The 14,009-nt window shown below is 49.0% G+C and overlaps 1 protein-coding gene across 1 annotated transcript in view; it reads right to left on the bottom strand.

Moving 5' to 3' along the window:
• Parp1 (poly (ADP-ribose) polymerase 1) overlaps positions 1 to 10,791 on the bottom strand; it is a 31,813-nt gene extending 21,022 nt beyond the window's left edge. The window contains exons 1-5 of the mRNA NM_013063.2: positions 10,610 to 10,791; positions 6,112 to 6,277; positions 3,190 to 3,305; positions 1,533 to 1,747; positions 321 to 423 (exon numbers count right to left, since the gene is read on the bottom strand). Of these exons, the coding sequence (NP_037195.1) occupies positions 321 to 423; positions 1,533 to 1,747; positions 3,190 to 3,305; positions 6,112 to 6,277; positions 10,610 to 10,729 (720 nt within the window). The 5' untranslated portion in view covers positions 10,730 to 10,791. The remainder of the gene's footprint in view (positions 1 to 320; positions 424 to 1,532; positions 1,748 to 3,189; positions 3,306 to 6,111; positions 6,278 to 10,609) is intronic.
• Between the last annotated feature and the right edge of the window lie 3,218 nt (positions 10,792 to 14,009).

Genomic DNA, 14,009 nt, shown 5'->3' with positions numbered 1-14,009 from the left:
TCAGTCTCATTCTCCAACACTCATGAGTGAGCTGAAGGTGTAGAGTGCCACATGATGCCTCGACGGGACTGAAGCATCATCACCGTGTCTGTCACCCAGGGTCGAGGAAGACACGAACATTCTACATGGTTGGTCCTGGCTGCAGACCGGGCATCCAAGGCCTCATGTGCTCCATTACCCAAATAAAAATGGTCTCTATGAACAAGGACAAGCTCGGAGAAAGCAGCCATGCACACGAGAGTTTCTCCTGCTCTTGGTGAGTAGGGACAGCCGAGTGTCCTGCATGAGAAAGGACAGAGGACACACAGCCCAGGACTCACCTTGAGCGCCTTTTCCAGTTTACTACTCTCCTTGTCCTTTCCTTTTTTAGATTTCTTTTTGGCTACTTCATCTATTCCATCCACCTCGTCACATTTTCTCTTTCTGAAAGAAATACAGGACTTAGTAAGAACTCTAGAAACCGATACCAAATACCAGGTGACATGCCACAATGTCACTTTAGCCTTGTTAGCTGCTGCCCAGGCAGACGGGAGATGCTATGCCATTCAGGGCCTCTTCTGCCAATAAGGAGGGGCCTGGAGCTCATCCCAGTGTCCAGAACAGCCAGGACAGACCAAGGGCTTAGGTCACATCTCATGCTAAACCCATATGTCTCTTGCATACAAAATGACTGGGAACTGTGGCAAAGTCAAACACAACTATAAGAACTGAGTCTGGAGTGAGACAGAGCTGCTCCCCAGAACACCACGCAGGCTGAGTTCACCCTGGCACTTTCTAGAGCCACGTGCTAGGGAAGGGCAGGACTTGCAGGGCTATGGTGATAGCGAGATCAGGCACAGAGCTGAGCACGCTCCAGCTCCCCAGCATCACGTCATAGAGACACCCTGCCTGCCGCCGGCCCAGGGCATCCTCACCCTCTGGCCTGACTTGCTAATGTCACATTCCAAAGCTACTGTGCTGCTCTACAAACTTGTGTTAGGCCCACTGAGAGCGCAAGAAGCTGCCTGGTGACAGCAGCATAGGAGTTGCTTGTGAGCACAGCACGCCCATTAATAGGCTACTCTGGGAGGAGGCCCTTCCATTCTAGATGCTAATTCCATGTGTGCCCATCTGTTCCGATTCCAGGCCCTTCCCACTGTTCTTCTTTTTGTGAACAGCCATGATTCTCCTTCCCAGAGATCCAGACACAGAAATGTCCCTGCCGCATGACTGTGGCAATGTTAAAAGAACACAAATGTGGATCTTCACAGGGTTTGGAACCATGGCCATCACCCGTGCAAGGAAACTTGGATGGTCCACAAGGGTGGTCTTTTACTATCTGAAGCTTGTATCTGTGGAACCTGGCATCTGGGGGCAGATGTCATGGCTGGAGAGCTGGTGGGTGGGTGAAGAAGCAGCAGGTGTCCCAGTCTCTCTGTGACCTCTGCTCCTATTGCCACAGCTCCTGGCTTTCTGATCATCATTGGAGGGATGGAACCCACAGGCTTGTAGACCTCCCCTAGAACCCCACACTCTAACCAAAGCCCACCTACCCTTCACTCTTGACTGCCGGGAGCTGCTTCTTCAGAGCTTCTTTGTCTTCTGCAGAGAGGAGGCTAAAGCCCTTGAGCTGGCTGGCACTGTACTCAGGCCGGAAGCCCAGCTCGTCCCGGTTCTTGACAAAGCAAGTTGGATGGTACCAGCGGTCAATCATACCCAGTTGCGGCTTCTCTGGATCCAGCATCTTCTTGGACAGGCGCATCTGACCCTGTAGGGAAAACCATGTGGCATCTAGGGAATGACAAGGCAGGACAAGGAGCAGCTAGCCTAGGGCAAAGGCGCATGTAGCCTATTTGAAGCTTTTAGAAAGTTCTGACTTTTATACCATCAAGGACTTAAGGTAATGTTAGGCCCCAGCACTCACATTCACTGAGACTGACACATGACCTGCTGTGCTAATAGTCTTATTAGTTAGTATTGCTCACACATTCTAAATGACTATCTACATACCTATACTTGGACAACTAACGGTAAGTGCTTGTCTACGTGCTAACGTGTCCCTGATGGGTTAAGATGCTGACAGTGTGCTGCGCTTTAGTGTGGCAATTTATCCAACAGGGCCTTTTTGTCCGTCTCACCCTCCCGTGGACTCTGGTCGCTATAATGAAGGGTCTGATTAAGCTGCAGCGATAAACACGAGCTGGTTCCTGCCAGCCTGCCAGGTGTACAATTCACCAACTGACATTCCCAATGTTCCCATCTGTGAGGCAGCTGCAAAGAATTGGGCCAACAGGGATCCGACGATGCAGAGAACTCCATCTCAGGCTAACGCTCTAGAACACAGAGCAGCTGCAGCTCCCTCAGAGGCAAGAGGACCACAGTTTTTGCCTCCAATTTTTAATGATGAAAGGTGAGGACATTTACCAACTACACTTTTCTTAGTTTCATGTCTGCTACATTTAGATCTTCAACTATTCTCAAAGGTCCTATTCTAGCTCCTTCTTGGGAGGCAGTAGGTAGTAAGGCCTACTAGAAAGAAGTTAGAGCTTTGGGTTTCCCCTGATATTAAAACGTTGGTCTTCCTTTTTGATATCCCACAAACTAAACAGGCCTCCCTTGCCACATGCTCCTGCCACGACAGGCTTAAAGTAACAGAACCAAGGGATGGACCGTGACTGAAATCTTTGAAACCGTGAGCCAACACCAGCCTCCTCCTCCTCAGGTGGACGACCTCTGGCATCACATTGTCTACCACACAGAAAACTGACTCACACACTACCCAATACAACTAATGCTAAGTGAGTCACAGCCCAGAGACGGGAACACTGGCAGGCACAGGCTTAGCTTCTACCGTTCCCAGCAGCACAGCCAGTTAGCCACTCCACCTGACTGGCCGCCAGCCTTCAGGGACAAGAGCTGGTAGCAAGGAGGGCTGGACTGGGAAGTTTCCCTGATTAAAACAGGAGAGTTGGAAGCAGGATAACCCTAACCTCAGACCCATCAAATAAGAACTGCCCCATGCCTGTTGACTTGGGGCAGAACTATTCTTCCAGGGCCCCCACCCGTAGAGGTGGCTAAGGAAAACAAAGGTCTGGGCCTGCCCAGAGTGAGAAGCCATCACCTCCCGCCTCCACTGCATTTCTGTGTTGAGCTATAAGGTAGAAGCAGTTTGTCCTTTCCTCCTGGAATGACCACACCCCCAAGCTTTACCTTCTCTATCTTCTCCATGCAGCCCTTGCATGTGCTCCTGTTGGACTTGGCATACTCTGCCGCAAAGTCGCCCAGCGTCTTCTCCGCCTTGCCGCCACCTCCATGCTGGCCTTTGCCTGAAGAACCAAACCCACGGCTCTGCTCAGCTCAGCAGCCTCATGCTACAGTCCCCAAAATGCCCATTTCTTCTGTCTTCCTTCTCCCAGGACCGTCCCACCAGGACACTGTGTTCTGGGTGACCACATTCATCTCTACTGGCAACGACTGTGGCCAATTTTTCTTTTAATTTCTACTGCTCTGCCTAGGGCTACTTCAGTCTTTAAATTATGTGTCTCTGTGCCTGTGTGGGTGTGTGTAAATGAATGCAGATGCCAGAAGATGGCATCAGGTATCTGACAGTTGTGAGCTGGGAGCAAATCTCAGGTCTACCATAACCAAGGAGTAAACAGCGAGCATCTCTCCAGCCCCTACCTTACCTTTTGACACGGGGTCTCTCTCTTATTGAACCTGGAGCTCACCAAATTAGCCTGGTGGCTGTCTAGTGAGCGCAGGGATCTGCCTGTCTCCATTGCCTATACCCCAACACTACAGCCACACCAGGTTTTTGACAAGGGTTCTAGGGATCTGAACTCAAGTCTTCATGCTTTCGTGGTATACTTTACACACTGAATTATCTCCCCAGCTGCTGTACTAACATCTGTGAGGAATTAAAAGGACCCACAAAGGAATAGTAGTGGAGTTATACTGTACAGTGACACAACTTCACGAAGCCACTACAGTAATGGAACCATGGACCTGGAAGAGAAAGTGAACCAAATGGAATCCAGACACAGGCTCTGGTGACAGTGTCAACTGGTTCTGACTGACAAGGAAGTCAGGTGGTTTGAACGATCAATGTCTTCCATAATCTTAGGCATGTCAGTTGGTCCCCAATTGGTCCTGTTTGGATAGGTTTAGGAAGGTAGTTTTGCTGAGGAAAGATGTCATTGAGTTTAAAACCTTGTGCCAGCTCGATTCCTGCTCTGTGCCTCCCACTTGATGTCACATTTCCCTGTCATGAGACTCTTACACAGAAACGAACTCTTTCTTCTCTAAGTTGCTTGCTCATGCTATTTTACCACAGCAATAGAGAGGTAACTAACATAGTCTTCTCCAAGAATGCTGCCTTACAACAGGAAAAATCCCCCATATCTTCCTTACAGCTAACACGAGCCTGAGTTCCATCCTTTGGACCCAGTGGGTGTTAGGAGAGAATTGCCATGCATGGATGCAACTCCTTCCCACATATAAATAAATAAATGTGAAAATTTACAATTAAAGTGAAAGTCGAGCCACAGACTGGGAGGCAGTAGCAGTTCCAACATGTGTGCTTACCCAGGGGCCTGCAGAGGCTAAGTACTCTGAGAGTTCAGGAGTAAAAGTCCACAGTGGAATCACAGTGGGCTGGGCAGATGGCCCTGGGTAGAGAGTAACTGTTACTCTTGTAGAGGATCCAGGTTCAGTCCACAGGACCCATACATGGTGGTTCACAACACTCTGTAACTCTAGTCCTATGGACCAGAAGTCCTTTTCTGACTCCACGGGAAGCAGGCACAAACATGGTGTGCATACACACATGAAGGCAAAACACTCATGCACATAAATCTAAACATAAAGTTTAAAAATAAAAAGAAGCCACAAGCTACAAGCTGAGCGTTAACAGAGCTCTTCAGGAGTGCAGGTTTTTTGTTCTGACTTTTGAAATAACTGCACATACACGTAAGACACCATGCAGGAATGGGCTGCAGGTCCACACATGAAATACAGGTGTCTCACAGATACATTCTCGTTGTACGCACTGCCTGAAGGTGAGGGTGTACAGCACTTCTAGCCTGTCTATCATTAACTCCAACATTGCCATGAAACCAGATGTGGAATTTTCCACCTGTGGTAGCGGTGTGCAGCTACTCAAAAGTTTTGGAGCACTTCAGATTTCTGGATGAAGGTCACTCCAACTTTATCAATATTAGAAAGCCTGCTGGAATGAAATTGACTATCCCGGAGTCACCAACAGAGGGACAGGGCAAGCAAAGTGTGGAGCTTAGGCAAAGGACACCAATCGGCAGCAGGACAGAACTAAGGGTATTGCGCTGAATCAAGCAGCAGAGAAGAAAGCACAGATTTCCTTTTGTCCCTGAAACTAAACCCAGGCAACATTAACTCATGAGGCTAGAAATCAGAAGAGAAGCTGGGGGCTGAAGATGCACACCTGTAATCCCAGAACTCCTCAGCAAGCTAAGGCAGGAGGATTGCCTTCGAGGTATGTATTTATTTGTTTTGAGATGTGGTCTCCTTACACACCACTGGCTGTCCTTGAACTCATGGAGAGCTGCCTGCCTAAGGGTTTAAAAAAAAAATAGGAGGAAAGATTGACAGAGGCTTCCTCCTGGGTACCATTTATGTACAGGACCTGGAAGGCATCAGTGGTAGGTGCGTTATCCATCTATCCATCCATCCATCCACCCACCCAAGCCTACAGAACACACAACAGCAAAGGACAACTATGGGGGGGGGGGTGTTGGCTACGGGAGCACTGCACTCTTGTATTCTCTCAGTTTTCCTAAAACTGGTTAGATGGCTTGGCTGTAAGGCACATGCTATGCAAACCTGAGTTCAAATCCTGGAGCCCATGTGGGAGAGATCCAACTCAGTTAAAGCTGTCTTTTAACCTCTACATAGTTTAACACACACACACACACACACACACACACACACACACACACTCTCTCTCTCACTCTAATACATATACTACTAATAAAATAAAAAATTAAAACCTATTAAAAATAAGAACCATGCAAAGTCGAAGGCTACCTTTCCCATCTGGAAAGGCAAAACAGCAAGCGTCACGCAGCAGAGAAGCTCTTGAACCCTGGATATACACACCTGCCACGCCTCCAGCCTCTGCGGTCTTCTTGACCTTCTGCTGGTCATCCCACCGCAGCTCAGAGAACCCGTCCACCTCTGTGTCAGGCTGCCGGATGGAGTGGCCCACCTTCCAGAAGCAGGAGAAGTGATACCAGTGTGGGACTTTTCCATCGAACATGGGTGACTAAGGGACACAGAGCAGAAATGAGGACCATTAATCTCTGTGTAGGCCCCAGCCCTGACCCCAGCCCAGGCAGCAATGGACTCCTGTACTCCCTGAGGCTCCCAATGCTCTCTCGGGTCACACAGTGACTTGCAAATGGAAGCTTCTGGCTTCTCATCTAAGTTATTTTCCTAAATGCTAAAAATTATGGCCGGCCACCTCCAAATCCACTGCTCAGGATGAGAGGGTAATCCCGGTTCCTTTTAGGGTGTACGACTTGCTGCACAGCCTGGTGAGACACACAGACTATCTCAGTGTCCCTTAGCCCTGTTAGAAGAGCCAGGAAGCAGCACTTGAGCTCAAGGGTCTGGGTGGCCCAGAAATGGCTCTAAAGCACCTCTGCGGTTAAAAATAATAAGGAACAAGACCTAGATAACGAGCCAGACTGAGAAAATGTGTCAGCAGAGTGTCAGGCACAGGAAAGCAAGCATGCCCGAGTGAGTAGAAGGAATGGCTTCTGTGAGGGGACGGAAGAGCCTGAGGCAGAAGGCTTCCAGGCCTGAAGCTAGGCTGAACAGGGCCTCAGGGTAGCACCTGATCCTCGTATGTGCTGGAGGAAAAGGCACTGTGCTGCTTCAGGCGTTGTCTTTTCCTATGAGGCTCTACACCCAGTACTGCCTGTTGGTGACAGTGCCACATTAACCCAGTTTCCTGGTACCCTTCCCTCACAGGCCACGCCTCTGGGAAGGCAGCAGCAGCAGCATCTCAGATGGTGGCAACAATGGAGACACAGTGAGGCAGGTGGGACAAGAATCTGATACCAAGTTCCCCCATCCCGACTTCGGACGAGCTACTTAACACACACTGCCTTCTGAACAACCCAAGCAAGAGTGTGAATTACGGCTGCTTCAGGGGCAGATGTAAAGGCCATGAAATAAACACATCCAGCAGCATCGAAGACGACCGCTGAGGCTTTAGGATGGAGTCGGCCTCCTTTAGATGCATTAAAATGTAAGGCTAAGGGCTGAGGCGATGGCCCAGTGGCTAAGCAGTCCCTCCCTGGGACCTGGGTTCTATCCCCAGCACCCACATGGCTGTTCACAACCTTCTGTTACCCCAGTTCTAGGGGATCTGTTGTCTTCTGACCTCTCTTGGCACCAGGGAGGTGACGCACAGACAAACATACAAGCAAAAAACGCATAAACACAAAAACTAAGTAAGTAAATAAAAACCTAAAAAAATGTTAGGCAAGACCTGCCTAGGTGACCCGATAGTAATCATCTGCTCCTAGGCCTGCAGGGTTCCGGAAAAGTCTTTCAGGAGCTGCAGGAGCTCTGCAGACCACCTCCAGCACCTCACAGGCCCCACCCACTACTTTCCTCAGAGTAGGTATTATTACCTGGAGTCAGAATCTACCCAAACTCGTGTCCCCAGCCAGGCACTGAGGAAAGGTGGGGGAACTGTGGCAAAAATGGCCTCTAGACCAGACAATAAATGGCATTTCTGAGCAGACTCAGCTTCTGGCTCTCAACGCTCCATCAGATCACACCAGGAAACAGTTCCAGACCCCTGAGCCCCTATTGCCATATGACTCTGCAAGAACAAATACCTACAGCCTCCTCGGCAGGGTGCTGTGGACTGGTGACACCAAGAAGTACTTCCTGGTAGTGTACTTAAGATACAAAACACATACCACATAAGAAAAACAAACTCCTGACCACGGCAAGGCCTGAGAATGGCTGGCGGTAAAGGCCAGCATCCTAAGTTTTATCTTTACCTAGGAGTCATGAAATAGGCAAGGTACAGACAGAATCTAGGACTCAGACCTATGAAGCAAGCACAGGGCACCAGGCATGGACCAAGTGCCTCAGCCAGCCTCAACCACCAACCACAGTGTTTACCATTTCCTTCCAGGTAAGGCAGGTCAAGAGTCCTGCCTGCAGGAGGGAGATGGCCTTGCCCTGAGCTTAGATTGCTCAAATCCTCCCAGGGTCATGCCATTCCTCCCAGTTAAGCTGCCAGAGGGCCCAGGTCCTCCCTCACTCTGGGCTCGAAAATATCAGGTTATCAGGTTATTGAATGCTCAGAGAACAATTCTCTCATACAAATGTAAAAGGCTGCATTTAAATTCAAACTCCAGAAAAAAAAAAGGTCTCTTTCTTTCAGGCCCTCCCAAGCTTAGCCAGTGAGACCAATTTTAAATTCAGACCTAAACTCCCAGTCTCAACTAAGGAAGAACACCACCTTCACTCAGAATAATAGTTTTCTTTCAAAGTCAAAAAGACCTGGGGGAGGGCCTAGAACGAAGTTATTTTCAGTGTCCCCAGTCTTCCCAAAATTCCTTTTTTTCCTCTCTTCCTAGGCAGTACTGGTGGGGAGGGAGTCATCCTTTCACAGAAGAGCTGTTCTCCCGGCAAGGACTAACATCTCTAAGGCCTGGTGTGGTAGTGCACGACTTTAATCTCATCACTGGGGAGGGAGGCAGAGGCAGGCGGATCTCTGTGAGTTCAAGGCCAGAATGATGACAATAAGCCCAGGTCTCAAAAACTGAACAAAGCCATTCATTGGGGCTGGGTGTGGCTGTAGGGCAGGCCTGTATTTCTCAGCACTCCAGGGATGGAGGCTAGGGGATCACAATCAGCCTTGAAGTCTGGTCTCAAAACCAACCAACCTACTTCTCAAGGTGCCCTTACTTCATACTCTACTAACACCCCTCTAGTAGTTGCTACAATCGAGGAATCCCCAATCATAAAATATGAAAATATAAGCCCGTGACACTTTTGTTTCCTGGTTATGCTCAAGGCTGGAGGAGATAATGGGTTTCATCTATAAACTGGCAAGGATGTGGATTTTTTTTTTTTTCTCTTAAACCCAGAGAGCTTCAGAGTTCTATTTATCTTGTCACAGGAAGGAGGGAACTGTCCTTCAAATCTTAGCTCTCTCCATCTCCCGGTCCCACTTTGGTGAATATTGACTCTCCCCCCCCCCCCCCCGCCCCCGGAGCTGGGGACCGAACCCAGGGCCTTGGCTTGCTAGGCAAGCGCTCTACCACTGAGCTAAATCCCCCAACCCCGAATTTTGACTCTTAAGCTCCCACACTTGACTGGGACATCTTGGGCTCCTTCTCTCTAGGGCAAACTGCCTCACAGTTGCCAGCCCCACCAGATGCAAGGCTTATCAATCCTCCCCACACCACCTTAACGAAGCAGAAAGATCCCAGGGTGGGTTCCCTGTCCAGTAATAAAGGCAGGCAACAAAGATGTGCCTAGCGGTTCTTGGGATTTTTGTCACCAATGATAATTACAGGCACTAATGCAGAGCCTAGCTGCTACTTAATGAATGTGTTCAGAATGAATGAGGGCTGTGTGCCAAGCATGCTGAGTTAGGGTACCAAGATGACAGCTTCAGTTCTTGCCATAAAGAGAAGTACCAGAAGCAGCGTGGTATCTAGGTAACTACTGGGTGAATGTCTTCTTCCCCTTTCCCCGGTAAGTACTGACGCCCCATTGAGGGCTAGCCTGCCTCTTCTGAAACACATTACTGCAGCTGGACAGCAAGGGAAAAATCAATTACCTTGACCATTAGCAGTGTGAGCTTGGGTAACTGAGTGTATGGGGGGAGGTGGGAACAGGGCAGGTGAGAACCACACTTGCAAAAGACAGGAATCAGCAAAACAAGAAGCCCAGCCGGGGACAGGAGCCGCTGGAACTCCAAGGACCCCTGGATCCTACCACCTCCTGCCCATCTCGGAAGTGTCAGTGAAGAGACCAGGTAACTGCAGAAAGCGCAGAGACCTTGGGAAGTTTGGAGAAAATGTTATTTCCAAGTAGAAATCAAGGCCCAAAGCGCGCACTGTAAAGAAACGGCACTGCTTTGCATAACAAAAATAGAAATATCGAGAGTGAGCGGATGTTGAAAGGATAATCAAAAATAGGCTTAAGGAAGAAGGGGGAAATTCTTTCTGTATTCATGGAGAAGAATCTTTCAGGACAAGATAGGCCCAAATCAGGGCAGCTTCAAAGACCGCACGCACACCCTCCACCCCCGCGCCAAGGGAAGGCAGTGAAATAAACAAGAACTGAGACCAACCAGACCTAGCGAAGAGGCCCGTTGTCTTTACAAAGCAAGAAGGCACCGCCAGATGCTTTCACTTCCCGGGCTTTTCTTGCAGGGTCAGCGCAATGTCCGGGAAGGGCCGGCCCGGTGGCCCTCAGGGACCTCGACGGCAGCGCCGCGGGCCTTTCCCGCCCTTCTCTCCCAGTCACGCCGAGCCGCAGGGGGAGTGCGGCGGCCCGGAGCCCACACAGCGGCCGGGCCGCGTCGCCCTGCTCCTCCGGCCCGGCCCCACCGCACCTGCACCATGATGGCCATGCGGAGCGAGTCCTTGGGGATACTCTCGCTGCATTTCTTGCAAGAGGCGCGCCCGCTCTTAGCGTACTCCACTCGGTAAAGCCTCTCCGTGGCCTCCGCCATCCTCCCTCTCGTGCCGCAGCGGCAGGCAGACGCCGCCGCCGGTCCGCTCCGCTAACGTGTCGGTTCTCCGCAAGCGTGCGGAGCCGCCTCCGTTCAGGATAGATTGCTGATGCCTGGCGGCGCGACCGCCCCTAAGCTCGCGCGCGGGGGCGGAGCCTCAGCTCGGGGCTTCGGCACGCGTCTAGGCGGGGTTGGGTTCCAGCGGGACTGCGCCTGTGCGCGCTGGTCTCATTGCCTCTGGGAAGGGACAGGGGCGGGGGCCGAGGAGTCTGACAGGCGCCACCCCTTTTGTCGGTTTGTCCCAGAAAGGCTTTTTAGTTCGCGCAAATAATTCCACCTCACCCACTTCCATTTTTTTCTAGGTAAGTCTAGAGCGAACCCTGCTGACCCTAAATAGAGTATTCTGGCTTGCAGCCTCTAGATTGCTGGCACAAAAAAACCCAACTAAAGCCTAACTTTTCATTAGCTTAAATTTCTTAGTAAATTAAAAGGCATAACTATAGGGGCTGGGGATTTAGCTCAGTGGTAGAGCGCTTACCTAGGAAGCGCAAGGCCCTGGGTTCGGTCCCCAGCTCCGAAAAAAAGAACCAAAAAAAAAAAAAAAAGGCATAACTATAAATTCCAAGAGAATGAGCAGTGCCTGTGACAGTTGGCAGTAGTTGCAAAAGATGTCGTGTCCTCACCCCCTATCCTCGCTCTGACTGACACAGGGTGTCCCAGTGTAGCCCAGGCTGTTCTGCAACTTGTTCTGTAGACCAGGCTGGCCTTGAATTCACAGGGATCCACGTGCCTTTGCCTCCTGAGTGCTGGAATTAAAGGCGTGTGACCCCATCACCGGCAGCAGATATTTTCATGGGAAGATCTCAAAATAATTAAGGTTATCAACAATTGAAGCTATGGCTCTTGTTAAACTTGCTACTGTTAGATCTTGTTATTTAATGTGGCACTACGATTTTTAACATAATTGGTATTTTTTAAAAAAAATAATTATATGAACATATGAGACACAGGGTCTCACTATAAAGCCCTGACAGGCATAGGACTTGCCATGAAGTTGGCTTCAAACTCATCAGAGCTACACTTGCCTCTGCCCTAAGGTATGGGTAAACTGTATGTCTGGCAGCAAACTGCTTAGCGAGCTGTGGCCTACTTGCCCAGGAGTCTTTCTGATTCAGCAGGTATGAACTGGCTCTAGGTGTCCTGCTTTGTGCTGCCCCTGTCTCTGCTCTGGTCTAACCCTGCGCTCGGTGAGACCCTGTTGTGGCAGACAGAGACAGGACACATGGTTGTTCCCTAACCTAGTCCAGGGGGTAGAGTCCTTCCACTTTGCCTTGAAACTGGTCCTGTGTGTATATCCACCTCAGCAAATGCTCCTTTGCTGCAGAGGGTCTAAACCAGGCAGGCTAGGCTATCCCAGACTTAAAGACAGAAAATCTCCCAGACCAAATTACAATGTGTGAATTGCAGGCATGTTTCGCCCATATAAATGTTTATATATTATGTGTGTATGTGTGTGTACAGTGTTCAAAGAACCCAGAACACGTTTTTATATCTCCTGACTGGAGTTACAGATGGCTATGAGCTGCCATGCGGGCACTGGGAATAGAACCCAAGTCCTCTTGAAAGCAAGCAGTACTTTTAACCTATGAGCTATTTTTCACACCCTCTCGCTTGCAATAGGTTTAAAGAGAAACTTAGGAACAATTGCATTAATTAGAAGCATCCAGAATGTCCACAAACATCAGCTTGCGCACTGCAAAGAAATATCCGGCGAGCAGCACACATGCTTCATTTGTCCGAGTTATGGATGCTGGTTTATTTGTTTGTCTTCAGCTCTGTCTGCAGCAATGTACATCAAGCCATCGCCGCCTTGACTTCCCCACCTTGATGGACTGAGAGTAAAGTAAACCCTTTCTCCGTAACTAAACTTCGTCACATGATTGTATCATGGTGACGAGGAAGGAAACCAAGACAGTTTAAAATGTTTTCTTCTGAATTATGTATCATAATTATAAATATGTATAAATATGTATTATTATGTATCATACATTATAAATATGTGCACACACGGACAGGCAGACACACACCACACACACACACAGACACACATCCATATATTTTGGAGATAGAGTTTTGCGGAACCCAGACTTATCTTTACCTTGCTATATAGCCAAGGCTGGCCTTGAACTCCTGATCCTCCTGTCTCTACCCTCCAAGTACTGGGATTACAGTACCACTATGCTTAGCTCTTACTATTATTAAGAAAAATTCCAAGACCTTTTTTGGATTTATTTTTGTTTGTGTATATGTATGTGTGATTGTGTGGGTGTACACCACGTACATGGTTGTGCCCTCAGAGGCTAAAAGAGGGTATCAGACCTTCTGAAGCTGAAGTTACAGGGCATTATGAGTTACCCAATATGGGTACTGGGAACCAAACACGGGCCCTCTGTGAGAGCAACACTACTCCTATCTGCTGAGTCATCTCTCCAGCCCCCTGTTATTATTTTGAACATACTTTTGGATTGCCAATAAGAATGAATATATATTCTTTTCTTCTTTTTTCCTTCTTTCCTTTCATTCTTTCTCCTCTCTTTGGTGAGATGGGGCCTCACTGTGCTGCTAGGCTGGCCCCAACTACAGGTTCAGTGATTCTCTTGCTTCACCACATGACTGTCTGGAACAAAGGTGGACTCTACTCCCCCGGCAGTACTGACTGTCCTGTTGTCCTGTGCACTTCGCTGGCCTTTTTGACTTCCTCTGTGGATTTCCTGTGCTACTTTTGTAAAAAAACAAAAAACAAAAAACAAAAAAAACCAAACCTTCCCCGTGCCATTTGTTAAACTTCATAGCTTTATGAAAGATTTACTTATTTTTTATTTTATTTTGCTTGCGTATATATGTACATTTGTATACTGTGTGCACACTCATAGAGGCCAGAAGAGAGCATTGGGTGGATCCCCTAAAACTGGAGTTCTAGACAATATGAGCCTCTATGTGGCTACTGGGAACTGAACCTCCTCTCCGTTCTCTGGGACAAGAAAATTCCCAAGAGCCCTTAACCTCTGAGCCATATTGCCAGCTTCCAGCTGTGTGTGTGTATGTGTGTGTGAGTCTGTGTGTGTGTGTGAGTGTGAATGTGTGTGTGTGCGCATGTGTGAATGTGTGAGTGTGTATGTGAGTGTGTGGTGTGTGTATGTGTGTGTGTGTGGGTGAGTGTGTGTGTATCTGTGTGTGTGTGTGTGGTGCGTGTGTGTATATGTGTGTGTGAGTGTGTGTG

Source organism: Rattus norvegicus, chromosome 13, assembly GCF_021556685.1.
Source record: "Rattus norvegicus strain SHRSP/BbbUtx chromosome 13, alternate assembly SHRSP_T2T, whole genome shotgun sequence".
NCBI lineage: Eukaryota > Metazoa > Chordata > Mammalia > Rodentia > Muridae > Rattus > Rattus norvegicus.
Note: the sequence above shows the minus strand (reverse complement) of the source record. Positions and strands in the feature narration are given on the sequence as shown.